Below are 27,975 nucleotides of genomic sequence, written 5' to 3'. Positions count from 1 at the left end.
GGTTCGGCCATCCGCCCCCTCCCCTGCGGCTCATACAACCGCGATGCACTGGAAAGCCCCGGATCCGCTCGTGACTGGCGGCGCTTCTTGCCAATAGTGCTGCGCAGCGGTGGCCCCGGCGCGCTGTGATTGGCTGCGGGCACGGCGGAGGGTCGAGGGGGAGGGCCTGCCGGGGCAGCAGGAGCGGGTGTGCGGGCGCTCGCTGCGCGGCCGTGGCGGCTATGGGGGAGCGCGGAGAGGGCAGGGCCGGCGCGTCGGGCGCGTGAGGGCGCCGGGACGGACCCGCGGGCGGGAGGCCCAGCCCGGGCCGAGCATGAGGAGGTGAGGAGCGAGCGGGGTCGGGCGCTGCCGCGGGACGTCGCTCGGCGCCGTCAGGCAGGGGCGCGGCTGGCGCGGGCGCCTGATCAGGCCGCGCTCCGGCCGATTCCGTGGGCGGTCGCCGTGAGCCGCCGCAGGCGCCCCTGCGGTTCTGGGGGAGCCGGGCCCAGCGGCGGGGCCGGGCTGGGCCGGGGGTGGCGGTGGCTCCGCTCTTGGCGGGCCCTGCTGGGCCTTTCTGGCACTTCAGCCTCAATCCCCGGGCAACGCGTTGGCTACTCAAGAAGTGTTTCGGGACTTTCCTTCCCCGTCCTGCACACAGCCGCCTGGGGAGGAGAGAAAATGCTCAGATTTGGGGGGGGGGGAGGATAATAATTCTCCAAAGCTGAGCCTTGCACGGAGCCATGTGGGTCTCATGGACGTGTCTTGCCATGAAACACTCCGTGAGAGAACCAAGTGAAATACGATATTCCGTATCATTTCGGAATCTGAGCACACGTATTTCATTTTTTTTGGGGAAGACTGGACGCGGGGTGTCTGCAGGGCGGCCGTACTGGCAAATCTCGTAACGCCACAGCATTCTGGCCCTTGAGAATGATTCCTGTTCTTCCTCTCACGGGGATTTTTTGAATCAGATTTATAACGCCGAACACAACTGCCGGTGCATTTTCCCTTAGGAATCATGTTACCAGTACGAACGTCTTTGTATTAGGCTGTTTCAACCGCTGTTTTTGAGAAACAGTTTCTATTTCTTCCACTCATGGCTTGTATTGCCAGCATGTAATTCTGTGTACATTGAGCTGCAACTAAATTTCCCTGCTCCTAGTTTTAACCTTCACGTGAAAATTGGTTTTGGGCTGTTGCAAAACAGAGCTGTGCATCTCAGGTGGTTAAATTATTTTTGGTATTAAAGTGGAAGTTTTTTTAAGAAACTGTGCAGTTTATTTTAGCCTTTTCATTTTATACTCTGGATCAGAGCCACAGACGTGTGTTCATTCTGAAACCTGATAGCTGGTTTAAACATCTCTATATAGTTCATGTAAGGTTCCTGCAGGGTAGAAGCAGAGCTCTTGAATTTCAGAGCAAACTGTTATTCTGATGAGATGTCTCTGTAGCGGCAACAGTGGCTCATGACAGAGGAATAAAGGAAGTTAGGGAAGCTTTGAAGTTAAGTAGCTTATGGCCTACACCTGACAATTTTTTAAAAGTGTTTTTCTTGCAAACTGTGTGGTGTTGCAGTTGTAACTGTGTTTTGCCTGTTTCTCCTCAAAGTCTTTAGAGCATGAAAAAAATGAGGTATTAGGTGGAACAGAAGGATGCAGCTTAACAGGCTCTGACACTTAAATTGTCTGTATTGGTGGTCAAGTACTCTGGGGTTTGCAGAAGTGTTGTAGTTGCTGGTGTGTTGTGCAGTGTTGACTTTTTGGTAAGGATTAAGTTGTTTGGTTTCCAAATTAATCATACAGTGGTCTAATAGTTGATTTTGGTCATAGTCTGATATGACTACCCTGTTTGTTCAGCAAAGATTTTACTTTATTCACAGAATTCCATGGAAAATGGCTGTAAAAATAATCCTAAAATCAGTGGTGTATGCAAATGTACTTTTGATACACTGCCAAAACTTAATGTCCTTTTAACAAGCTTTTCTGTGCTCTTGAAATCTAATTTATCACTTGTATTATTCTAAAAGAAGGGTATTTGGCTTTTAAAGCTGTATGGGACGGTGGTTGTAGATAAGTTTTTAAAGGAAGGCATAGAGATATAGGGATAATGAATTATTTTTTGAAAGAAAGCCATTTGGTACTATATCCAGTGGGTTTAGTAGCATTTCTGTGGATGACTAGGGCTTTGAGAGACTGACCATACACCACATAAAGTTATTACATAATCTAAATGCAGCTGTTGGCATGTTTTCTCACTGAATTCTTTACTACTAAACATGTGAAGATTTTATTATTGCAGCAATGAACTTGCAAGCAAGCTATACTTACTAAAAAATAGATATGATAAAGCTTATTTTAAATAAATTTTTTCAATCAACCTTTTTCAAGCTGTTGAACGGACTTCCTCTTTTAATATATTATTCCATACATACTTATTAAAATTAATTATTTATCAGGATCCCTGTAATGTCAGAGATACTTGTTTGTAGTCTACTGGGGATTGAGAAACTTTGTGGAATGGCTCAAAAAAAAAAGAAAGGTAAGTGAAGTGTGCCAGCTTTTGAAAGCTGAGAACATAAAATGGAACTATGAAGAGCAAGACAAGGTTTTTTTCCCATTGTGTGAAAAAAAGTAAGGGAAGCAAACCAATCAGAACTTGTATGAAACTCTTATTTTAACATCTGAGTAGACTTAAAAAAAATTAATGGTCATTTAATCATGTTTCCATGTGGCGCAGGGGGAGGGGAATCCTGCTGTGTTTTTCATCAGTTTCCACATAAACTATTTCAGTCCCATGCTCACACCACTTTTTTGTTAATCATCAACAAACGTTAAAGCCCATTTATATGTATCAAATGAAAGTGAGGAAAAATATTTTTTAGCTTGGAAACACATGGATGGTCTACCAGACTTTCCTTCAGTGAGATCAGAAACTGTCTAGATCCTGCTCCTCAGGTGTTAATTACTTTGCAGATGGAAACACATTAAGCCACAGAACTCCTGTGAGCTGCTGCAGCAGCAGTGTTGAAGTGTGGTGGTGACACTGACACCCACGTGTCACATCTGTGCAGATGAGAAGCAGGTTTGAGTGTCTGGATGGTACAGGAGCCTCACCGAGGCAGCACAGGAATGTGTGAGTTCCTAGGGACTGAAAGTTGAGACTTTGCCCAAATTTCAGGTTGTCTATAGTTACTACTTTTCTTTGGGGAAAGAGTTTTGTTAAATACTCTGTCTGTTTAAAAAGATGAGAAAAATAATTACAGCACTATTAGTAGCAATGGGTAACAAAGACAACAGACCCCTTTGTATGTCCCAAGAAGATCCGTTTATTTCCGAAAGTCTCTTTCTTTGTGTATCCAGTGTGAACTAACGACACATATGCTCAAAGAAGTATTTTTAAATTGTTCTTTTTCACTTCATTGGTTGTGAGCTATAGTTCTTAAGATGATGTTTAACCAAGGTGTTTGCTTCCATGGTTTTTTAATAGCTGAAAGTGAGGTATTTTTTACTTTGAAGTGAACTATCTTTCTAGAATGATAAAAGTAAGAGCCTCCAATTTTTTTTCTGAGAACTGCATGTTGCAATGTTGGCACAATTTGGTTTTCATATATTGTATATTACTGGAACTGTCCATTTCTATTAAAGAAATGGCTGTTACAAGTTACTAAAGTTCCCATTTTCTGCTGCTCTATTTTGTCAACAAAATTTTCTGCTTCACTAAATCAAAATGTTATGCAGAATGACAGATGCAGTGCACTTTGTCAGAAATAAGTAGTCACTAAACATGGGAAAAGAACTTTATAGTGGAAAGTTTCATTAAAATATTGTTTGTAAACCAGAGCAGGTTGTTTATTCATGTTCATTTGCACTTAAGTTTTCTTTTTGCTTTCACTTATGTGTGTTTTCTTTGTTTTCTGCATTTCATTACATGTTTTCCACAACCCCTTTTTTCAAGGAACTAGAGAAGGAAATGAAATACACAGCAATAAGGAGCAGAGATGGGTAAATGGGTCTGTCCATGATCAGCAGTACAGTGGCTGTTCTGGGATTGTGGTCACTGCCTTGCATTTGCTGAACTCTGATCTGTATGAGGAATGAGTCTGGTCACAGATTTAAATTGTTTTATGTTTTATTTAAGACTAGCTGTACTTACCCAATTCAATTGTTTTTTCTTTTCTTTTTATTCTAGGCTTCCTGCTCTGAATGTGTTTCTTTGCAGAAGGAATATTGCACTGTTTCACAAAGATTGGACCCTTCAGTAGAATTTGGAAAGATCTCTGCATATAAATCAAGAGCTTATTTTTCTTGAAGACTTCTGTGCAGCTTTTAAAGTTTTAATCACAATGAATTCAGGCTTATGGAGTCAAGAAAAAGCAAGTTCGTCCTACTGGGAAGAGCGGATCTTTTACTTGCTTCTCCAGGAATGCAGTGTCATAGACAAGCAGACTCAAAAGCTCTTGAAAGTGCCCAAAGGTAGCATTGGGCAGTTTTTTCAAGACCGTTCTTCTGTGGCACACTCCAGAAATATTCCATGTAAAGGCAAGAAACTGCAGATTGGATTAAAGATTCTGGAACAACCTCATGCAATCTTGTTTGTGGATGAGAAGGATGTTATAGAAATAAACGAAAAACTAGCAGAGTTGCTTCTGGCTATTACTAACTGTGAGGAAAGATACAGTTTGTTTAAAAGCAAAAGCAGGTTAGCTAAAGGCGTCCAGATAGATATTGGCTCACCTGTTAGAGTACAGCTGAGATCAGGGGATGAGAAATATCCTGGAGTTGTTCGCTTCAGAGGGCCCTTAATGCAAGAAAGGTCCCTAACAGGGATATACTTTGGAGTAGAATTGCTGGTAAGTTACTTGCTAAGGGGTAGTATCAGATATGCTTTATGAGGTGAGCTAAATAAATCTTCACTATAAGGAGAAACTCCTAATAATTTTTTTTCTAGAAGCATAGTTACCCCTAAAAACTGTACCTTCGTTCTCATAAATATTTTTATGTGAATGTGCCATATCGGATCAGCCTTGTAATCTCCATGTTAAGTGAAGCTGGATGTGGTGCATGGGCTGGCAGAAAGACTTGAGCATACTCTGAGTCCTCTAGCCCAGAAAAATTTAATTCATAGAATCATGGAATGGTTTGGGTTGGAAGAGACCTTAAATATCATGTAGTCCCAAACCTCTTGCTATGGGCAGGGACACCTTCCACTAGACCAGGTTCCCCAGAGTTCCATCCATCGTGGCCTTGAACACTGCCATGGATGGGGCATCCACAACTTCTCTGGGCAAAAATGCTTGCATCCCTATCATGGTGAATATCAGACTCTCAGATTTCTGTTGAGTGCTTTGTTTTCTGGTGTCAGGATACAGTCCATAAATGCAGGGTTGGATTTTAGGGCTGCTGTTTTTGTAGATTCCTAAAAGTCCAATGGCAACTAGTTAAAATAGAGAATGTACCTGTTGTATGCTCCTTGTGAGATACTTGTACAAAATTAATGGCAACCGTAAGCTATTGAACTCAGGAGAGTTCTCATCTTGTTGTAGGAGTATATTTTTCAAAGTACTCTTTAAACTTTTCCTGGACTCTTTGTAATTCCCACTGAGAACCTCAAGGAATATCAGGCCCAAGTGTTTCTGAAAATCATTTCACTTATATGGCATATAAGTGGAATTTTTGAATGCTTAGCATTATGTCTAGTAAGTAGTCTTGTCTTGATATGGCAAAAATTTGATGATTGAAGCAAAATTTGCACCTGAAGAGAACATGCTTCTCTGACTATAAAGGCTTCTGCCTGCGGCTACTCCCTAATCTAATGACATCTTGCTCTTTATTCTCCTGAGATAGACAGTTTGTGTATTTGCCACAGATTCTGACAACAGAATTCTCTCAATATAACGATAGTTCATCAGGCAAATTCTTAGTGCAGTTTGTCCAAAACACTGGATTGTGTTGCTGCTTTTTTAGTAGTCTGTTTTTTCACAGAATACATGGTTTGGTTTTTTATCTTTTCTTTTTTTTTCCCTTCCTCTTCCTCCTCCGACACTTAGGAAGAAGGTCGCGGTCAGGGCTTTACTGATGGACAGTACCAAGGCAAGCAGCTTTTCAGATGTGATGAGGATTGTGGGGTTTTTGTTGCTTTGGACAAACTGGAGCTGGTGGAAGATGATGACAATGAACTGGAAAGTGACTATGCAGCTCCAGTTGACACAATGCAGGTAGAACTTCCTCCTCTGGAGATCAACTCCAGGGTTTCTCTGAAGATAGGAGAGAGTATAGAGTATGGGACAGTTATATTCTGTGATGTCTTACCAGGAAACGAAAGTTTAGGATACGTTGTTGGAGTGGACATGGTAAGAAAATAATCTGACTTTAATAACTTCTGCATGTGTGTTAGCTAGTGAATGACATGCACTTAGAAGAAGAAACATTATCCACAAGCTACTTCAGCGGAGGCTGACCTAAAATGGGAAATAAACACTGTGTTCAAAGATGCCCCTTGGTGGTAATTGTTTCTTGGCATCAGGTAAATGGTGTCCTATTTGATGCTAAACAGTTCAGGCAAAATACTCTGCTTACTCTGAGGAGCCTCCACTGAGCTACTTGCCATGTTAGGTGTCAGTCCTGAAGTCATGGAGTTGAGTGTTCGTCTTGTGAGACTGGCTTTGTTCTGCCTGTTAAAAAAGTAGGCTGGATGTCTTTTTCTTTTGTTAGCCGTTTTAAAAAGCTTTTTTTCATGTAACTGTTTTGTTTGACTTTGTTCTACCTTAAAAGTATGAGTTTCAAGTACAAAAGTTGATCTCTCAAGAAAATGTGAAGCTTGTCATTAAAAATTGTTTCTAGCAACATGAATTTTTTTTAAATAAGCAGCTTTTAAATTTTTGGTAGTTCAAGATTGTTCTGGTTTTATATGTTAGATGCTTCCATTTTCTTGGTTGCAGCAGCTGTTCCATAACAATGCACTGGAGTTGTTCTAGCTTGTTTATCAGCAATGTTTTTTAGAAGAGAAATGCTTGTTAAAGTAGGAACTACTTCTCAAGAGAGCAGGTTTTAAGCTTTTGTCTTTAAAGACTGTAATGTTTGTCTATTCTAAATAGAAAATTTGTTACAGGAAAAAGTAGATGTTGTCAAATCTTTCATTTTCCTACTTTTTATATTCCTAAAGACATATGTGTGTACTCAGTATGATGTAAATCTTCTTTTGGGATACATGTAATGTGTTTTTCTATTTTTAGGATAATCCGATTGGAAACTGGGATGGAAGATATAATGGAATACAGCTGTGCAGTTTTGCAAGTGTTGAAAGTACACTTCTTTTGCATATCAATGATGTTATTCCAGGTATGCCCTGCTTTCTTAGCCAGAAGGCAGACTTCGACAGCATCTAGGACATCCTCCACCTAGGCACAGTTATATGATTAAAACAATACAGCAGAATTAATATCCTAAATTCACTTGAATTACCTTCTGTATTATACTTCTCTTCAGTTTCACCCTCCTTTGGGTTACAGTCTCACTAGTAGAAAAGCTTTAATACTGAACACAATTCCTGTTAAATTGTATAGTATTTATAATACTATGCAGTGTATAATATTCATGAATATGTGAGTGTAGTGGGAATCTTTTCTATGGACTGTTGTTCAGTTTACTCCAGGAGTTCAAGTATCTTGATCAGAAAGCTGTTCTTTCTTTGCTTGAAAGGTGTTGACAGTATTAGGTGTACATTCTGTGAATAAATACTTGGAAATGCCTGTCAAGACTGGAAAAATTCACTGAAGTAATTCACTGAATAGTGTTAATTTGTAACAACTGCGGTACCCTGATTCCTTTTCTGAAGAAAAGAAAGTTTATATGAGACTTTTGTTTGGGCTCTGTCTCTAGGCAGGTTCTAATGACTGTAGTCTGTAACTGTTGTTCTCACTCTTCAGTTTGACTGACTTTTCTTACGTCTGCCTCCTGCATGCTGGTTTAGTTGAGATGCATGTTTTTGCACAAAGTTTCTGCTCTTCTCTGGAGAATTCATGGGCATGTCTCCATTTTTTTGAAAAGAGCATTTATTGTAGATGTGTTGGTAGAATAAAAACCTTAAAATTTCTTGCATCTGTTTCCCATAGTGGAAATAGATACATATGTTGAAGGATGTAAAGTCAACCTATTTGATATGTTCAAGAAGTAATGGTAGACTTCAGAGTAAACAATTGCTGATGTGATAAAAGCAAATTGTATACATATAAAATGTTGGTTATGTGCCAAACAAGGCTTTGTTCCATTCAGTGTTAAAGCTTGTGATGGCAGACCTTTGTTCAGTTACATTCTGAGGTGAACTTTAGAAAAGGGAAGCTAATACTCTCTTCATGTACCACGTCTTAGAGACTGTGTCACAGGACAGGAGACCTCCCAAGCTTGCCTATACCTCAAGAAGTGGTGACAAAAGCTCGTTCAATCATAGTAAGCCAAAGGCTATAGGTACGTATGGCAAGGGATTTTCTTTAGTTATGTAAGATTACAAAATTTTGTTGTTTGCAAAAAAAAAAGTCTTTTTATCAGTTGATTTATCATATCAGTTATGTGTCAAGTTCATAGAATCATCAAGGTGGGCGGAGACCTTTAAGATCAAGTGCAACTGTAGTTAAAAGTTAAATTTCTGTGAAGTAGAGTGTTAGTATGAATTTATTTAATCATTATAAAGATGGTAGACAGTTTAAGTTAGGATTGCTCAAACTGCCTTCATTTTCATGAAAAAGAGTTTGAGGTTTAGCAAAAATTCAAGACTGTATTACCTAGTTGTCTAGTATCACTGGGTCAGGGCTGCCTTCCGTTTCTCTGGAAGTGTGGTGTGTGTTTATTGTTTCGTTTTGGTTTGGTTTTTAGTATATATAGTTTGCTGTTGTCTTCTTGCAGAACAAGGAACTTCAAAATTTTTAGCCCCGGAGCAGATCTACTTAATAATGCCTGTATTAATTTTGCTGTGATTCAAAACCAAAATCGAATTCCTAAAATATAAACTTCCTTGACTCTGTTTTTGTCCAGCTCTGAAAATCCTCCCAGGAAAAAAAACCCAAAATTGAAAGAGAAACAATTTATCCTTTTTTTTTTTTTTTTTCCTAAAGGCAAAAATCAAAATTCTGTGTCTACATTGGATAGTAGAATACTCATGATAGTATATTCTGTAAGTTGTCATTTTACTTGGCATTGGATGCTGGCAGAGATGATCTTCACTGTGGTAACTGTAGTTATATGTTGGCACAAGTTATAGAATTGAAAGTAGATCAGTAATTTATTTGCCTACTGTGAAATTTCAGTGCTTTAGAACCAAAACCCACCTGCTGTAACTGTATTGCAAATACTTTCTTCTGTCCATAATTTATAGTCACGAAAAATTTGCTCTTGAGAGATATCTGCTGCCTTCTTTTAAGCTTGGTGACTTGAAATTTCAGCTTAGAGTGTATGTTGGTTTGGTGTAGACTTCTACCTTGTAAGCTTAGAACTGTGTTAGCCTTGATGGGAGGGTTTGCTCCTTTGTGGAAAGGCAGTTGTATATTCTTGAAAGTATAACAAATTTATACTATGAAATAAGAGTGTAAGTGACCTTTTGTAAATAGAGATTAATCTCTTCAATAAAATATGTGTTCTAGGATCTACCTCTGAACCTGGAAATAGAAGCAGATCTGAAGTCTTCTATACATTAAATGGCTCATCAGTTGACTCTCAGCCTCAAACAAAAACAAAACCCCCATGGTATATTGATGAAGGTAAAGAAAGAGGATAGTTTTTTATATATTTATTTTAGAAACCCCCAAAACAAAACTAGAGTACATTATGCACTTCAAATAAAACAAGGATGAGATTAAATGTAGAACAGTTGGACTGTGTTGTCTTAGTGGAATACATACTACAGAAAAAGCATCTTGAAAGCTCTGTAAAAGGTACTCTTGTCTTGGTGTGACCTGTGGTTTTATTCTGCGTGTAGGAGATTACGTTCTTGGCAACTCATGTGCAGCTCTGTGGGAATGCACATGTCTCACAGGCAGAATAAAAGCTGAGGCTGGGATGGAAGACACGAAGATATTCCTTGTAGCTGAGTATACGGAGTAATTGCATTTCGCCTGTCTTTGTAGCTAACGTTACAGATCCAGGGGAACTGTAATATCTGCCATGCCAGCTAATCAGTCTGGAAGTGGGAGCAGGGAAGTTATCTAAGCATACATGGGGTTTTTTCTGTATTTTTTTAAAAGTTACTTCTGTAAAATCTCCCTTTTGGTTTTTAAAAGTATGAGTGCACACACTTAAAGGATCAATATAGCTTGATTTGCTTCCAGACCTATTTTTTTTTTTTTTCTTTCCTGGTAAACTTTAGAAAAATGTGGCTAACTGGCTTCGTGACTGAAGGGGTAAATACTAAACTAATAATGTTAATTTGCAATGGAAACCTATAGCAGCAGTAGCCCCTAAATTCATTGAACCACAAAAGAAAATGGGTTAAAGTTATTCTTGGTTGTGTAACAGATGTCTTTTTTTTTTTAAACATTTTTTAAGACATTAACTTCATTTAATGAAATAGCATGGGGAGAACAGGTGAAGATGAAGATGCTTTTGTTCTGTGAATACCAATTGTGTATTAGAGACCCTTCCAACTCAGGGTATTCTATGACTATGTAGAGAGATAAGACACAGAGTGCTTGTGCTGTTACATAGAGTTGTGATCTCTTTTATCAGGCACTGCACTGGTCATGACATATTTAATCCTTTATTCTTTATAGATACTGATAGATTCCTTGTATTAAAACCAAAGTCTGTTGTGATAGTCAGGGGAATAAGCACTCTTCCGTTTGCAAATATTTGCAAGCAATTATTTATGTCTCTATAAGCTCTGAACCAAAGAATTCCCTTAGTCACAACGACCAATGAGCTCTTCCTGGTTTTGTCCCTTACAGTAATAATCCTTGGAGCTGTTAGCTCATGTTCAAAGAAAGCCTCATGTGAGGAGGAAAAAAAAGATTTCAATCTAAACCTTCCTGTAGTTTCTAACATCTCCTTTCTCTGTGCTGTTCATTTCTGTTGCTTGTGGTAAAAGTGGTGGGACTGCAGCAGTGTCTGCTCAGTCAGTTCTGTGTCTCCAGTGTTGCCAAGTGACAAAAGTCTTCCTAAATGTCCCCAGGTGTTAGTGCTTCCCACCTGTTAAATCAGATGTGGCTGGTTTGATAGCCAAGTCTGTCCTTTTTTAATACAGGGAAAAAAAACCCCAACACTTAACTAACATCTTGGTTTTGATTTTAACAGCTGCTGAAGACCCTTCAAAATCACTTACTGATTCATCTTCTGGATTTGGGCATTCTTCACCACCACTGCAGCCACCTGTAACAAACTCTGTGTCTACAGAAAACAGATTTCACTCCCTCCCCTTTAGCTTGACAAAAACAACAAGTACTAATGGTACTATGGGACATAGTCCTCTCTCTTTATCTGTTCAGTCAGTCATGGGTGATGCGAATACTACAGCTACCCAGGAGAGTCCATCAACAGCAGGACCAATTGGAAACTCACATGGTCTTGAAGCAGGTTCCTTGGCAGAAGTTAAAGAAAATCCTCCTTTCTATGGAGTAATCCGCTGGATTGGCCAGCCCCCTGGAGTAAATGAAGTATTAGCAGGACTGGAACTGGTAAATATAATTCTAGTTCATATTAATGTTAATTACTAGTTTTCTTTATCAGAGCTGGTACCTGTATATGCTGCAAAAACAGCCAGTCTGGGGGATTTGCCCCAACAGGTTACCATGTGATCTCCTTAGCACTAAATTCTTTGATAAGCTCTGACTTTTGTGGCTGCCCTACACCTTACCCTGTTAATAGGCTCTGAGATGTCTTTGGATCACAATGGGCAATGGAATATGTAGGACTGATCACTTTCTTGCATTAAAGGAGTGTCCTTTGTTTACATTATGGAGATTGTAATTGAAAAATGAAATTTAAAGGTCCTTTGAAATGGAAATTTACATAAAATTCTCTAGCTGTATTAGTCTTTGTTGAATATAAGTTTTGTTTGTTTGTTGTTTGCATATCAGCAAACAGGCAGTCAGAGTGATGACTGTCAGAGCCATAGGACTGGTTTTGATAATTGACAGTAGTGATATTGTTGATTTGACAGCCATGTGCTCTTTGTGTTTCTGTGGGCCCTTTGTAAAAAAAAAAAAAAAAGTACAGTTGCCTCAAACATTAATTGCTGTTGCGTACTGACATTTCCTCTGTGGCAGCTGCTGCCAAGGTTGTGATGGGGTATCGGTTAAATGAATGTATACACAATTAGGGAGAGGAGGTTCTTTATTTTGGGATAATACCCAATAAAATTTTACATGAAGCAGTATAAAATTTTGTAAAACACAAGCAAAATGAGAATGTGACTGGAATTCCAGCTGTTGTAAAAAAGTCCTGATCTTGTGGGTGTTTTGGGTGAAGTTGAAGCCACAGGCATTCTGAGACTGCTCCATAGGGTGTCATGCATTAACCTGGGTGCCACTCGTGCATTTCTGCATTAAAGCCTAGCCCTTGTTAGTAAGCAGGCAATATACCTTAAATCCTGTTCTTGAAGAGAACAGCTTGTTGTTGTTCACTCCTAGTTTGTGTTATCTCTCCTTGATGTACATTTTGTGTGTTTTGAAGTAGGCATTTTTCTTGTGCAGCCTAGTCACACTGAAATTGTTCACACTACCCCATGCTCAGTGATTTAAATTAAGTTGTAAAAAGTGCTCTTTCTAACTACAGAAGGAATCTGGACTAGGTTAAATTCACAGTCTCCCCTCCCACCTCTCCCACACTGCTTCTGATGGAATTCTTGTTTTATTTTGGATGGAGTGAAAGTTTAACCATGAAGAAAGAAACCTGCAACTCTTAATTTTCCTCAATAAATCCAGTTAAACAACACCTCAGTCGAGACTTTGGATACTAAATTCCAGAAAGAGTGTGCATCACGCTTCAGGGTAGCAGAAGGGTGACTTCTGGGTAGATACTTTATCAAATGTCTTACTGCAGAGTTGTAGAAGTAAGAAAAACAGTGAATTCTCACTTGAATTTTCAGGAAGATGAATGTGCAGGCTGTACGGACGGAACGTTTAAAGGAACTCGATACTTTACTTGTGCTCCAAAGAAAGCTCTTTTTGTTAAACTCAAAAGCTGCAGGCCAGATTCCAGGTTTGCCTCACTCCAGCCTGTTTCCAACCAGATCGAGCGCTGCAACTCTCTAGGTACTGACCTTCTGCTTATTTCTTGTTTATCAGCTGGGAACTGGCCAGGGCTTTGGTTTCATTCATTCCTGCAGTAAGTTCTTTGTATTGAACACTTGGAAATCTGTACAGGTATTACTTAATTGAGATTAATGAATAGAAGATCAGCCTGTACAGAATACAGTGATTCTTGAATTATTCTTTTATGCTTTAGAACAAGAAAATGTTAATATATTAAAAGAAATGTCATAAAATTATAGGATTTTTTTATGCTGTACACTTTTTACTTTAGAAGTTGTAAAACAATCTTGCCGAAAATGGTATTTACAACTCTAGCATTGTATGATTACATTATCAGAAATAAAGGCAGTTATTTTTCTATAATCCATAACATAAAATTATTTTATTCTCTAAATATTAACAAAGAAAAGCATGTATTTTTATGATGGAAGTTAGTGGTGAAAAACTCCTTTTGTTCCCTAACTTCGGGTATTTTAGATTTCTTGGGTCATGTTGTATTGCCTGGGACAACAGCAAAAAAAAGTGTCTGATACTTGTAAGATAGTTTGAACAGGGCATTTGTAATGAAAGGAGAACTTCATTCCTACTGGATAAAATTAATTCAGTGCTGCAGGCTTTCTGAAGCACTCTAGTGTGGAATGTAAGGCCTTCTTCACTCTCTGGAAGACAGTGAGTCTCAGCTATAATGCTATTCTAGTCCAGAGAAGGAATGCTTACACTAAGGCAGCAGCTTAGCTATAAAACATTAATAGGAAAATCTCAAGGGGGATAAAATTTGAGGCTTTAAAGTGTCTTTTGAAAAAAAAAATTTCAGCCTTTGGAGGTTACTTAAGTGAAGTTGTAGAAGAAAACACTCCTCCAAAAATGGAAAACGAAGGTTTAGAGACAATGATTGGAAAGAAGAAAGGTATCCAGGGTCATTACAACTCCTGTTACTTAGACTCCACCTTATTCTGGTAAGTTCATAATTTGTATAGTGGCATCCCATGCTAGAAATGCAGAACCTGTGATCTTTGCTTGAGTGACTGTCTGTGTGTATTGCTGTGCAGCTCCCAGTGTCCTGTGCTGCAGTCGCTGTGCTCTCCCAGTGCAAGCAATGAAGTGCTGGTCATGTCCAAACTGGACTAGTCCTTATGGATCTGCTTGTTTAGACTAAGGGAGTCCCTGGCCTGTAAATGGTTGAAGAATAAGGAGAGCACAGGCCAGGAGGTGGAGGGAGGGAAATGCCTCTTACAGCTTCTTTGAGGAACCCTGCCTGGGCAACTGGTTCTGTACTTTGCAGAAAGGATACGGGGTTGGAGTGGACTTTGCTATTTAGTGCAGCTGTGTCCCCTGTCCATAATTGCCTCCTTTTGAGTTTGTTTAGTTAATTCTTCTGTGGCTTTGCTGGGTTTGTCTTATGTTGCTCAGGCATCTAAAATGGTCAAAACAACCTTCCTTTTCCTTTTTTCTTTGTAGCCTGTTTTCTTTTAGCTCTGTTTTGGACACTGTGCTACTCAGACCTAAAGAAATGAATGATGTAGAGTATTATAGTGAGACTCAGGAGCTGCTGCGGACAGAGATTGTGAATCCTCTGAGAATGTAAGTAAAGACAAGAACTGGTCTCTAGTCTAACGTGAATTAGAGAGATCCTGCAGTGTTTGCATTCCTACTGCAAATCTGAGAAATTTGGCTATCTTCTGCTACTCAGTGTACTTTTTTTAGTATTTTTACTTTTCCTTCATGGCAAATTTATTCAGTGATAACTGGAAATAGTTATTCATTGTTTAGTGATAAAATGTTTTCAGTAATTTCTTATTTGCAAATGGATCAGCACAAAGCCATTGTAAAATTTGTACAAAAACGAATACAAAAGTATTGATAAATACAAGTTATGTTTTCTCAGAGCATTCATATTTACATATTTTTAATGGTGTTGTACTTGGTAAGAAAATTAGTTGGGTTATCTTATATGGAGTTTCACAGTTCAATAAATTTAGCAGTGTTTTAGAAGTTTCATTACCTTTTACATGTGGTCTGTAAGTGACCAAAATGCTTTTAATAAAAGAACTTAATATGACCTTTGTAATTTCTTAGGCACAATGAGCAAAGGAGATGCAACAAAAATCTCAGTGTAAAGTTATTGTTCTTAAGCTTAATTTTTTTCAAACAAGTGAATAATACAGTTGTAGTTCCAAAATTCTGTGGGCTGTCACTGAACAATTTATGTCAAAGTTTTTATTTGATTCCTGGAATAAAATGTTGGCCCCTGAAGCCTTGTTCTTGTCAGGGAGTGTGTGGTTTGTCTGGTGTGTTCCAGAGTGTGTGGAATAGGTAGGATAGCAGGATACACACTGAGTAGCAGAAATCTCAGGTGCCTGAGATGGCTGAATGTCTTACTGTCCTTTTACCATGCTTAAAACTTGAGAGGAAAGGACTAAATACTCAAAGCCTCAGCTTCTTAGGTCAGCAGTACAGCTCTGTGACTTTTTCTCAAATATTGAAATTTATTTTTTGTTAGCAACTCTGGCAGTGCTGTTTATTATGTGACATTCTGAAATGATATATTAAGAGGTGCAAATTAGAGTGAAAACAAATCAAAAGTAATTGACTGACAAATCCGAAAACAGTTATCCTGGTAAGCTGATGATTAAAAATGCTCTTAAAGGTTATAAAAGAACATTGAGCACTGCATTAAATTTATACTACATTAAGAAAACTGGGAGTCAGATTAAATATGAGAAATCAGTATGTAGGTTTGAAGAAATACTGTATACAGTTAAAGAAGGGTTTGAGAACCTGTATTTCAGTATTTAAGTGGTTGGTTGGTTTGGGGGTTTTTTGTACTTCTCTGACTTGATCACAAACTAGCTCATAGCTTATTAAACCCATTTATCTTAGATATGGATACGTATGTGCTACAAAAATAATGAAACTGAGGAAAATACTTGAAAAAGTTGAGGCTGCATCAGGATTCACTTCAGAGGAAAAAGGTAATGGGGGAGGCTTGCCTTGCTTGGAGACTTATAAGACTCTAATATGAAGGAACTGAGGAACCTTAGTATAATTATACCAGAACAAAACACCCAAATATTTTGCTGTGGCTGTAGTGTCTCTACCACAGATCTGAGGGACCATTGGCTCCTAGAAAGGTCTTTTCTGCTTCCTCAGGTATGTAAAGAGCCTTATCTGAACAATTTGTGCAGTCTTCCACTGCCTGGATTTCTTCTAGTGCCTTCCTGTGCCTCTGTAACTCTCTTCTAGCAGTTGGTGGAGAAGACTGTGATAAGGCTGGGGTGTTTGTCCTCTTTCACAATGTCACTTTGATCCCCGAGGAATAAACTTTTGCACTACAACATTTCATTGTTACAATGGTTATGTAGTATTTTAAGGAACAAAATGTCCCAATCATATTAGAAAAATCAGTTCCCAACTTTTTGATCTTCTGCTCCATATATTGATTAATTAGCATTGTATTATGTAGCTGTTTTGCTTTTATTCAGGAGAATACTACTTTCTTTGTAAATACTGAATGCTGGAACCACTATTTACTGCAGTTAGTGGCAGGGAGAGAAATACACCAGCAAACTGTGATGGGGGAGAACAGCCCTCTGGGAAGCTGCTGTTGGCTGCATTCTTGATTAGAGAACTCAGTCTCTAGTTTAGATGAACTTGGGACTGTTGTGTAGTTTTTGTGTTACTGTCACTGCTCCTCACTGGCTCTCTGCAGATTCATTGTTTCCTTTTGAAAGCTTTTCTTTCTCCTGGAAAAGTTGTGTGATGCCAGATGATTCCTCTGAAATACAAAGCATCTTTTTTAACTTTACGGGAAAGCTTTGTTGCCCTGTTGAGCCTGTACCTTCTATTAGGGCCATTTAACACTAAAAGAACAAATAGAGGTTTGTTATGAAAATGTTCATAGTTTGTCATAATCTTATTGTGGTAATAAAGCTGTAAAAACTAACTGTTACTAATTTTCTATGAAAATTTTGAAAATCTTCACTTTAAATGAGTCTTGAATAATGTATCTGGTTTTGCATGTTAACAAAACTTTTTTCTCTCCTCCCTCCAGATCCAGAAGAATTTTTGAATATTTTATTCCACCATATCCTAAGAGTTGAGCCACTATTGAAAATAAGGTGAATCTTTTTTCTTTGGCCTTCAAGGGTTTTGTCGTGTCTGTGCCATACAGAGAACAAAACATATCTTCCACCATTCAGCTTTTAGCACCAGTCTGTGTGTATTGTGCACATACCTGAGCTTGTCAAGGAAAATTCAGAAGTCTCGTTTCTTCTTAGAAGGCTTAAGATTAGTAGTGGTAACACTGAGCATCATGCTCTTAGAGTCCTCTCAACACCTGAGTACTCTAAAAAGCAACATTGGCTTAAATGCTGGCTGGGATGGGAGGAGGTTACAGTTTATAGCAAATCTGATGAAAGCTCCCAGGAATTTCATCCCAGGAACTTTTGCTGCTGAGATGAAACAGCTCCTACCTAACTGTTTTCATTTGCTGTTAGAGGCTAGTTAGTCCTATATGCTTTTTCTCTATAGTAGCAAAAACCATTTCTTCAACCTGAGCACAGTCTTCTATATCCTTTCTTTTGTACTTCCAGATCTCCTCCCAAATATATCAGATTTATGTTTATTTAACAGAAATATTATCTGAAAAACATTGGTACTTGATACTTGACTATGTTTTGAACATCTGACCTCAAAACATGCTTAAATTGGTAGCTTAATCCTGTGTCCCTCTCCCTGTCCATACGAAATGTGTTGTGATTTTGTGGTTCTTTTTTTTTGAACGGGATAATTGGTTTGTGGTAGGGGTGTGTGTGTGTTTAGTGGAAAGGGTGGGTTTTTTGTGTGCTTTTTTTTTTTGCTGGTGCTTTTGTTTGGTTTTTTGTTTTGTTTTTGTTTGTTTGTTTTCTGGTGAGGATGAAGATGTTTCTCCAGACTATTTACTATGGCTTGCATTGGCAGTTTGTGGTAACCTGCCTCAGAGTTTGCCTAGGTCTGGAAGGAGTATTAACAATTAGAGCTGGACAGCCTTGAATCTGGATTATCCTTTTGGAGAATTCTCTGCTAACTATAGAGCAAGTCTAGCAACATTAGCCATCTGTGTGAGACTTCCACTGCAGGAAGCAGTGTAAATATCGCCCTGATTTAGAGGAAATGTTTCATTAAACCCATCATACTGAAGATAATTATTGTTGTTTCATTTGATATTTTATTACTGAAACTCCTAATTGTCTCTTCAATGAAAGCTGCTTTATTGTCTTGGAGTTTTTGATGCAGTTGCTTAGGAAGTATGTGTCAGTTGGTAGTTCAGCCATGCATAGCCATATGTTTTTAAAACATGCTCTGAAACTCACACTGATTTTTTTTTTTTCTTTAGATTTTTCCATAATCAGTCCACATTTAATACTTGACTGCCTGGTACTTAGTCATTGGGGGCAGGAGGCTGTGTTTTGTTTGGCTTTGTTGTTTGTTTGGGGTTTTTTAAAGCACAATATATTTCAACGAAGAGGGAATGTTTTGTAGACTATTTTCATGTAGATGTTATTTTCCTAGTAAGATACTCGCTATTACAGTAGAGCTTCAGAATCTGTTGGTTTTTCTTTTCTTTAAATCTGTTTTTAGATCAGCAGGTCAGAAAGTACAAGACTGTTACTTCTATCAAATTTTTATGGACAAAAATGAGAAAGTTGGAGTCCCAACAATTCAGCAGTTACTAGAGTGGTCATTCATCAACAGCAACTTGAAGTTTGCAGAGGTTGGTGACAGCTGTTGCCTTGTTAGAAGTGATCATACCTAAATATCCGTCCATTCAGCAATTGGACAAAAGTAGTATTTGGTGTAAAAACATGCAGACATGGTGGAATTGGGAATATTGTGTCAGTGATCTGAATGCCTACGTAGCAAAAATACTTTAAGGTTCACTTAATGACATGTATTCTTTGGCTGAACAGATGAAAATGATTTAGGTAAAGAATTACTAAAAGAAAACTTCTTAGCTGCTGCCAGTAAGTTGTTTTAAGGACTAATACTTTTAGATACCTCTGTCAGTGGGCTGTGAGTTGAAATAACATGAATATATTTATAACATTAGAAGAATGTCTATAAACTTAGATAATTATTTATCTCAAGTTCATGACATTATATTCTGGTATTTTACTTAGGCACCCTCTTGCCTGATTATCCAGATGCCCCGGTTTGGAAAAGACTTCAAAATGTTCAATAAAATTTTTCCATCCTTGGAATTAAATATAACAGACTTACTTGAAGACAGTAAGTATGTAACATTGCATTGTATACTGAAAGGGAGTTGCTGAGAGTGCCTAACACAGTGAAAGTACTAATGGTACTTCTTTGGGTTGTTTTTCTATTAGATATTTACCAAGATAGTGTGAGATGCTCAGGGTGAGAAGTGAAAGTTTACTGGCTAGAAGGCTTTTTTCCCTTACGTCAATTAGAAGCTCTAATACAGAAGAATGTATAAAATACAATTTCCTTGATTGTGTTCATTTAAGTCTTGAGTAGCGGTACAACTGAAGTTATTTCAGGAGGGTGTTTTTAAAATTGAGTTATTAGCAGCAAAGCAGTTCATTAATATGGCTGTTCATTTGGTTATCAGACTAGAAGGGAACCTGAGATGAAGACGTGCAGCTATGGCATATTGCGACTGCATTTTTCAACCATAATTGTATCACTTCTTTTTGTGACCTAAGTTTCTGACATTGATCATCCACTGAATTTTTCATTGCATTACCAAAGGAAGGACACCTAGTTTTAAATTTGAGATTAATGAATTTTGGCAGTCTTATTAATTCTAGAGTAATAATCTCTGAAGTTGTCATGGCCTTTTTTTTTCACTGTCTTGGCCATTAGCTTATGCTTTTTTCTTTTTTTTCTTTTTTTTTTTTTTCTTTTTTTTTTTTTTTTTTTTTGTGGTGTTGATAGCCATAGGGGCTAAGCAAGCTCTACCAATATGATAAGAGAGAGCTAACATGATTTAAAAGCCTGGTTTTGCTTTTGTTTTTGCACTTGATTTTTATCATCTTGTTTTGCAACTTACCAGTGTAAATGTTTTTCTCTTAATGCACATTGCACCAAAGAGAAGTTAAATAGAGTGGTACATTTCTGCTTTGATTAGCAATCTCATTTTAACTTTTTGTAAATGTAGTGTCTTTCTCCATTTAAAATAATAGTTCTCCTGCATTTTTAAAAAGCCTCCCCAGCCTGGAGACTAATGCCTTTCTTGCAAACGCAGCTCCCCGGCAGTGCCGCATCTGCGGAGGGCTCGCTATGTACGAGTGCAGGGAGTGTTATGAAGACACTGATATTTCTGCTGGCAAAATCAAGCAGTTCTGCAAAACATGCAATACACAAGTAAGTGCTTGTCTTTGTTATTCTCATGGGTTTAACCCAAAACTATTAATGCTGTAATAATTGAAAGAAAGGTAGAAGAGCACAGTGAGACTTCCTCACCAGCTGCCACCCACCAAGTGAAGTGTCTCCTTTGGTGACAGATCAGGAACTCCTGCCTGTTTATCAACATGGCAACTGCCAAATCCAGGACTGGACACAGTGGAGAAATAGTAATCGTGTGCTTTAAATCCGAATTTTATGTACATGCTTCCTTGGTAGACTTGAAAAATTCATGACAGAAATGCTTAAGTTTGCTGTTTGGAAATTGCGTGAAGATGTCACTTATGGCTTGTTTTCCAATCTGAGCTTAGTAGGAAATCGTTGCATTAAACCTGACCTCCCTTCTAACCTTAGATTTGAATTTTCTGGGCAATACTGAACTACACTGGTGGGGAAAAATAGATGAAACATTTAGTCAGCTACTGTTACTGCAGTTCCTTCTCTAATGCCATTAATCTTCTGTTCAGCAGTAATGTTTTTTCTAGCTTTGTCTGCCACTGAAACAAATAATCTTATGGGGTGTTTTTTCTTTTCTGAAATATCACTTCAATTGTAGGTTCATCTTCATCCCAAGAGACAGAGTCATAAATTCAATCCGTTGTCACTTCCTAAGGATCTGCCAGACTGGGACTGGCGGCACGGCTGCATCCCCTCGCAGAAGATGGAGCTGTTTGCAGTTCTGTGCATTGAGACCAGCCACTATGTAGCCTTTGTGAAGTACGGCAGGGACGACTCCGCCTGGCTCTTCTTCGACAGCATGGCAGATCGGGATGGTAACCTCTCATTTAGTCTCTTCATTTCCTCTTACTTGTTTGTATATGTATTTTAGATTTCAGTGACTATTTCTTGACGTTTTGGGTTATTAGTATCATTTAACTTGATGTACGTGATGCTGGGATACTGATCTTGACTCAGCTTTACCTCAGCACATTGATTTTGTGGCAGCTGCTGATTTGCATATTCTGAATTTCACCTAAATTGGATACCTTAGTAAGCAGATGGTGTAGAAGTAACTGCAGAAGTTTTCTTGCAGGACTGCTTATACATTTTTCTATGCTTTGCAAATTTGGCAGAGAGAATTAATTTTAAATAATCAAGTTCAGGAATGTACTTTCAATTTGTATGTAACAGGAAGTATGTGATTATCAGTCAGCATGCAAATTTTTTTATTGCTTTTTCTTAAATGATTTACGGTAAATGCCTTTACAATAAAGGAAATAGTCACACATTACAACATCTATGCTATTCCTTTGAATCTCTTTAGAGTTATCAGTGGAAAATTGTTATCCTGTAATAATACAAATGTCATTAAAACAAATGTTTTCTTAGATACTGCTATTTAAACAGATCCCATTTAAATATGGACTCTCAATTCTGGTGCCTGAGAAAAACAGTAACAGATGAAGTGTCAGACATATAGTAACGATTTTTGCATGAAGTATTCTTGAACCCCTCTGTTACAGTGTGAGTTGGAAGGGAGAAAAGAATCTTGCCTCTTGTTGAAAATGAAATTGCTACAGAATTAGAGTCACTTTCTTAGAACAGCCAGAAGACAATCAAGCTTTGTTTCAGACTCCTTGACATATGTATGACTGAAGTTTGTAAAGAACCACTTTATTTCAGGAATTTAGGTCACATGAGATGCTGGAAATATCTCCTGCTGATCTTAGGGGGGTTTTTTGTATTGCAAATATTTTTCTTCAGCTTTTCTTCATAAGCTAAAAATACCTGCTGCGAACAGCAGAATATCCATACTTGTGTTGTTTGAATTTGCTCATTTTTATGTGGAAGATGGCCAGGAGCAAACCCTGCCTTAGTGTTGCAAGTCAGGTGCAGACACGGTTTGTAAATTCATCAGCTGCTACCAATTGTCTTGTTATTAACAAATTCAGTGCACGTGAGGTGGTTTATGTATTCAGGTCACTCTCCTAAAGTCATACAAAATTTTTAGTGTTAATGAAAACCCAAAGTTCTCCCCGGCTTTGTGTGGTGTTTGTGTGGGTGTGGTTTGTTGGTAAATACTACACTATTCTGACTCTAGTTGTGATTTCTTGAACAATACACATTTCATAGATGTTTACCCTGCAGCAGTCCAGTGTGGCATATTTTAGAAGGCGTTTTCAAGAACTGGTGATGCTGTCATAATAAAAGTACATTATAAAGAGCAAACACATGTAGATGCTCTCCTAATCTGTTTCTTCTTCTTTCCTTATGGTTCAAAAGGAGGTCAGAATGGCTTTAACATTCCACAAGTCACCCCGTGTCCAGAAGTTGGTGAATACCTGAAGATGTCTCTAGAAGAATTGCACTCACTGGATTCCAGAAAAATCCAAGGTTGTGCACGAAGACTGCTTTGTGATGCTTACATGTGCATGTATCAAAGTCCAACGATGAGTTTATACAAATGATCCAGGATCTCTGCAGAACTGAAGAGACAGTTCAGAGTTACCCACTCTTAGGTTTGCTGCAGTTTTGAGTAGTTCAATGCAACCGTTGCTGGCAATGGAAGAAGTTGACTATGACATCAAGAGGATTTACTGTTCCAAAAACTACATATGGAGTTCTGTCACTGAAGTATTTAAGCATTTTGCACTCTAGGAAGTGTGCTTGCGTGTGTTTGTTTTATAAACAAAGTTAAGTTACTAAAACTTAAAAGCTTTAAGTGCATTGATGATACACAGGCATTTTTGAAGTGTTAAAGGTGAAATTATATGAGGAGAAATCTCCTTATCCATTGGGAATGTAAGGATACAGTGTTCTAGTTCAGTGCTTTTCTGTGGACAGGGATTCTCGTGTTTCTCTACACCCACCCTGTCTCCTCACCCTTGATCTTTTTAATGCAGTAGATTCTCTCTGAAAGAGAGAATAACTTCAGTTTAATAAGATAAATTTTAGACTGCTCATTGCATATTATGTTATCTACTACATTCTTTTCAGTTCCAAAAATTAACATTCATTTAAAGATCTGAATCACTGTCTTGCAAAAATCAAGCACACAGACTTGCTGTGTTGTTAAGTTGCAATTTTTGGAGGGGAAAGAGAGGAAAAGAAGAGGGCATTAAGGGGACGCTTAATTGCTAAAATATAAAATTAGCAATGAAAGTTAACAGATGGCTTTTTCTAAGTGTCTATTTTTAAAGAAACAAAGCAGTCTGGAACAGAACAGCAACTGTACACAAATGATTCCAGGACAAAACAATAAAATTCATGGATTGCCTCAGGGAATGTTACTGAAGTGAATTCTAGTCCTTGGTAAACAAAACTGACTTTTCTACAGTACATTAAGCTACTGCCTGGGAATATGTTATACATCTGACTCTTCATTTCAGGATTAGTAATATTAAAAAGAGAATATTAAAAATCTCTGCCTGGAAAGATGAAACTATAAATAAAGGTAGATCAGAGTTTTACTGTATACCAAGTACCTGATGAAAACTAACTTGAAAAGCTGCAAAACCTGTGTTAATGTAAAATACTATACTTTGAAGTCTGTTGGTTCCTGTTTGCAATGAAATACTGTTGTTTTAGTTGCCTTTTAGCTACTTCTGTCTACACTGACTAGCAAACATGCAACTATATATATACAGTAACATCTGGTCGTACAAATTGCATATATATGAACTGTACATTTTCAACTCTTAAAATGTTTTATATGGAAACTTCCTTTTTGGGATGAAGTCTATAGAAGGGAAGAGATAACAAAATACAACAGAGGAAAAGCCACGTGAAAAAGCCACTGTTATAGAGGCAATGGAGACTGATCCCTTATTGTAGAAAATGTGGTTACTTTGTTTTTCTTGGAAAACCTAGACTCTTTCTTTGGGACACACTCTACCATAGGATGGTAGTAGAGAGAGGTTTGAAAACTGCTTGAAGGACTACTCTGTGTAAAGCAGGGGGTGCTGAGGGGGTTGATCTGTTCCATTAGCCTTTGCATGAAGTGTGCTGTAATCTTTCACTCAAGAGTGAAAGGTTGTTAGAAGTGTCACTGTTGCTTTTGCCTCCAAGAGTCTCCTGGCTTTCATGTTCCCTTGCCTTATTTATCCTGTCTGTGCTCCTTGGCAAAACTCTTTTGTTTCAGTACTACCCTAAGCTCTTGACCTCTTTCTCTCCTGAAAAAATTCAGTGAGGTTTTAGGTGATGGATTCTATAACCATCTGTCAATGGATTGGTTATTGTCCATGGGCATTTCCTCAGCTGCATCCGCCCTGCTTTGGGGCAGCAGCTCAGCTGTGTTGACAAAGATGCCACCAAAGCATCTTGTAGGTAACGAGAGTAGGGGCAGCCTGTGTTCATTCCCATGGGCTGGAGCCCACTGGGCAATCTGAGCAGCAGGTTTGGTAGCCCACCCTTGGCTGTGTATTGAAGAGGAGGATTGGCTGCAGCATCCATGTTCCTCAAGTGATGTTTTTAGAGCCCTGTTTGCAAAGCAAATGCTGAGGGGCCTTGCCAAGAAAGACAATAGTAATAGAATAGACTCAACTTACTCTGCAAGGTTTGATCCTTTTAGCCCCAAGCCCACTGTGTCCCAACCTGGAAGGAGGTGCAAGCAGCGTCCCCTTTGAACGAGGAGCAAACACAGGCCCAAGCACAAACCTGTACCCATAAGACCAGTCTGCATGTGTGGATTCTTTCTCTTCCCTAGCCCTAGATTTATTTTTGACTTTCCCCAATGCATTAATTTCATGTCTTCCACCAGTGTCATCTTTCCAACCCTCCCAGCCTCATTACATATAGTTACCTCTTGCTGCCTGAGCTTGGAGAACAGTCTTGGACCTGCTATGGCCAGAGGAGAGAATTGGAATTGGCAGCCATATTAAAGTTTCCTAGGTGAATAATCTTGTAGCAAAATATCCACTCTTTTTTACTGGAATGTATCCAGCTTGTCAGGATACTCTTATTAGCAGAAATGAATTGATACAGATGGGTGTAAATGAGCTGCTTGGCTTCTTGCCTCCAATCTTCTGGCCTTTCAGTGGAAAAGGAAAAGAAGTGGGGACTCTTCCTGTGAGACATGTAGGGAGTATTCTTTACTGTGCACACTTCTTGGTGACAAATACTGTGTTTGGAAGGGCAGGCAGTGCTTTACAGCCTGCATTTTGTACTATAGATTACTGCCAAATGGTAAATAGTTTTGCAAGCAGTAGTGTATGATTACATGGTTGGTTAGTTGTTTACTGGTGAAGAGGGCAGAGATGTCTTCTGTAGCATGCACAAAAAAATTAGTTTTGGCAATCAAGGAGTCTTCTTTTGATCTAAAATGTATTGCTGTGTGCTGTACTGCACAGCATTGGAGGTGATCTGGCAATGTAAATGAAATGTTAAGAAATAACCCCAATTTTATTTCCTTTCTCAGAAACAAGTATACAAACAGAAACGTGATTTCACTGTGAAAGGAAACTTGTGAACTTACATGCATAACTTATATGCAAGGGTAAAAAAGGCAGACTTTTTTGTGGTTTTTTTAAGCCTTCAGCATATATTTGTAGGGGATTTGAATAAGCTATTTTGAAGCCTGCATTTTAAGCATTTACTGCTGTTAACGGTAATGCCCAAAGATTCCAGTGACTAAGCACCCAATGTTTATGTTGTTTAATGCATTTGGAAACCTCCCAATCAGTTCTTTTCCTTGTTTTTATATGGCGAATGTCCCCCCAAATTAATAGCACTTAGATCATTGCTTCATGGTTTGGCTCATAAGTACTGCTAAACAATGGCCTTAACGTGAGTAGGAAAATACATTGACAACGTGGTTCCTGTCAGCCTGTAAAAATGTAAAGTTTCATAGGACATAAACTTTTGTAGCTGGGAAAAAACCTTCACCCCATACAACTTGCCTGCTCTGCTAAACATTTTTAGAACTAGGGGTTCAAAATGGAACAAATCACTGTGCCACTAAATCCTTGCTTATTTTGAATATGGAGGGTAAAGAGAAGGTATTAGTTAAAGGTGATGCCTTACAGATTTACTCAAGCAAACAAAATCCTTCAAGAATACCCCAACCAAACCCACCATAAGTTACATCAGGCTTGTCTTGGGTGGGGCAGATAATTGGAGGAAAAAATACAAAAAATATCTATGTTCAGTAAAGGTCTTTCTAATATGTGATACTGATTCTGTGCTCTTGAAAATTGTAATACTGTGTTGTACTGAACAGCCTGTGAGATTCCCATTTTAAGCAAGTACTCTGTGTAACAAGAATTGCTCTTGCTCATAAATGGTTCATTTCAATGCACTTATTTTTCTTGTGCACTTTATACTGCACTGAGCTGGGCGTGGTCACCATGATCCCTGACAATTGCCTGTTCCATACAATACCAAGGCACCACCGTGCTGCACACCAGGCTGGTGTGGTTTCCCAACTGAGCTGGTGTAAAAAGCAGCTTGAAAGCTCTGTATTTTTACCACTGTAACAAAGCATGTTTTTATCTGTTCTTGATGTTTTGCTAAATAAACATCCCATGTTTTGTGCACAAATAGTCTCTTGAACTTACAAGGCTGTCTCCAAGAAGGCACTAGGGAAACAAACCATTGGATCAGGTTGCCCTCAACTAGCCTTAATTTATTTTTTTTTTCCAATGATAGGGCTGAATGAGCTGCTGCTGGAAAGGAATGTACTATGTGCTCTTTCTGTATTAATATTAATTAAAAATATTATTCTTATGGCTCTATTTGTTTCTTTGGGGCTTCGAAATTTGGGAGTTTCATAAAAAAGCATGAATACAGGGTGTACTAGCTTGTTTTGTGTACTTACCAGAGGATTTATGTTCATACATTTCTTTTAGTCCTTCCTTCACCTTTTCTAGGAAACTTAGGACTTGTTGTACTGTATAAAATCAAGTCTAAGAATACTACTTGTGTTTGACCAGTTAGCACCTGGTGCTGTAAGGGAAACCACCGAAGAGTGATTATAGCTACCTGGAGTTTTCCTGGGGGGAAAATGATTTCATTTTTAAATGCTTAGTACGCCACCTTACTAACCCTAGTGAGCAGCTCCTCCTGGAATAATGCTGCTGCTCCCACTTCATGTGTGTTTTCTGTCTAGAGAAATTCTAACTCCTATCCAGTACTTCTAGGTTTACCTTTTTATTTATTTATTTTCCTGAGTATTTTTGTAATAATAAATAAATAAAAATAGATAAGAATAGTGAATAAAGTCCTACCTGGGTGTGCAAAAGGAATGCCGTTAATTTAAGTAATTTTAAAACCTTTATCTTACTGAAAATTCTTAAACACTTGTAAAAATAGATGCAGAAGTTCTGTTTAGGAGACGGCTGCTGTAAAGGGTCGGTTTGTTCTCTCGGCGGAGCTTTTCCCTGGCAGTAGGCTGGTGCTCGGGCTGCGCGCAGGCCGGG

At 38.5% G+C, this 27,975-nt stretch overlaps 1 protein-coding gene across 2 annotated transcripts; it reads left to right on the top strand.

Moving 5' to 3' along the window:
* Window positions 1-188: 188 nt before the first annotated feature.
* On the top strand, window positions 189-27,283 carry CYLD (CYLD lysine 63 deubiquitinase). Of its 2 annotated transcripts, none has more exons than XM_048316470.1 (17): window positions 189-321; window positions 4,168-4,828; window positions 6,026-6,193; window positions 7,211-7,316; window positions 8,346-8,441; window positions 9,611-9,727; window positions 11,256-11,635; window positions 13,048-13,213; window positions 14,028-14,169; window positions 14,672-14,794; window positions 16,094-16,185; window positions 17,265-17,331; window positions 18,833-18,965; window positions 19,372-19,480; window positions 20,463-20,581; window positions 21,177-21,393; window positions 22,844-27,283. In XM_048316470.1, exons 2-17 carry the CDS (start codon window positions 4,322-4,324, stop codon window positions 23,026-23,028), a joined length of 2,727 nt encoding a protein of 908 aa, XP_048172427.1. In that variant the 5' UTR covers window positions 189-321; window positions 4,168-4,321; the 3' UTR covers window positions 23,029-27,283. The 2 variants fall into 2 exon arrangements, with proteins under 2 accessions (XP_048172427.1, XP_048172426.1); XM_048316469.1 differs by having other exon boundaries at window positions 6,026-6,328.
* The last annotated feature ends 692 nt before the right edge of the window (window positions 27,284-27,975 follow it).

The sequence above is a fragment of the Corvus hawaiiensis genome, chromosome 12 (assembly GCF_020740725.1).
Source record: "Corvus hawaiiensis isolate bCorHaw1 chromosome 12, bCorHaw1.pri.cur, whole genome shotgun sequence".
Lineage (NCBI taxonomy): Eukaryota > Metazoa > Chordata > Aves > Passeriformes > Corvidae > Corvus > Corvus hawaiiensis.
The sequence above is the reverse complement of the archived record's forward strand: the minus strand, read 5'-3'. Positions and strand labels throughout refer to the sequence as shown.

Excerpts from the sequence above, each read along its gene's own strand:
- CYLD (XM_048316469.1), top strand. The coding sequence starts at position 4,322 with ATGAATTCAGGCTTATGGAGTCAAGAAAAAGCAAGTTCGTCCTACTGG. Across the intron at positions 17,332-18,832 it reads GAGCCACTATTGAAAATAAG|ATCAGCAGGTCAGAAAGTAC; the intron begins GTGAATCTTTTT and ends ATCTGTTTTTAG. Across the intron at positions 20,582-21,176 it reads GCAAAACATGCAATACACAA|GTTCATCTTCATCCCAAGAG; the intron begins GTAAGTGCTTGT and ends CTTCAATTGTAG.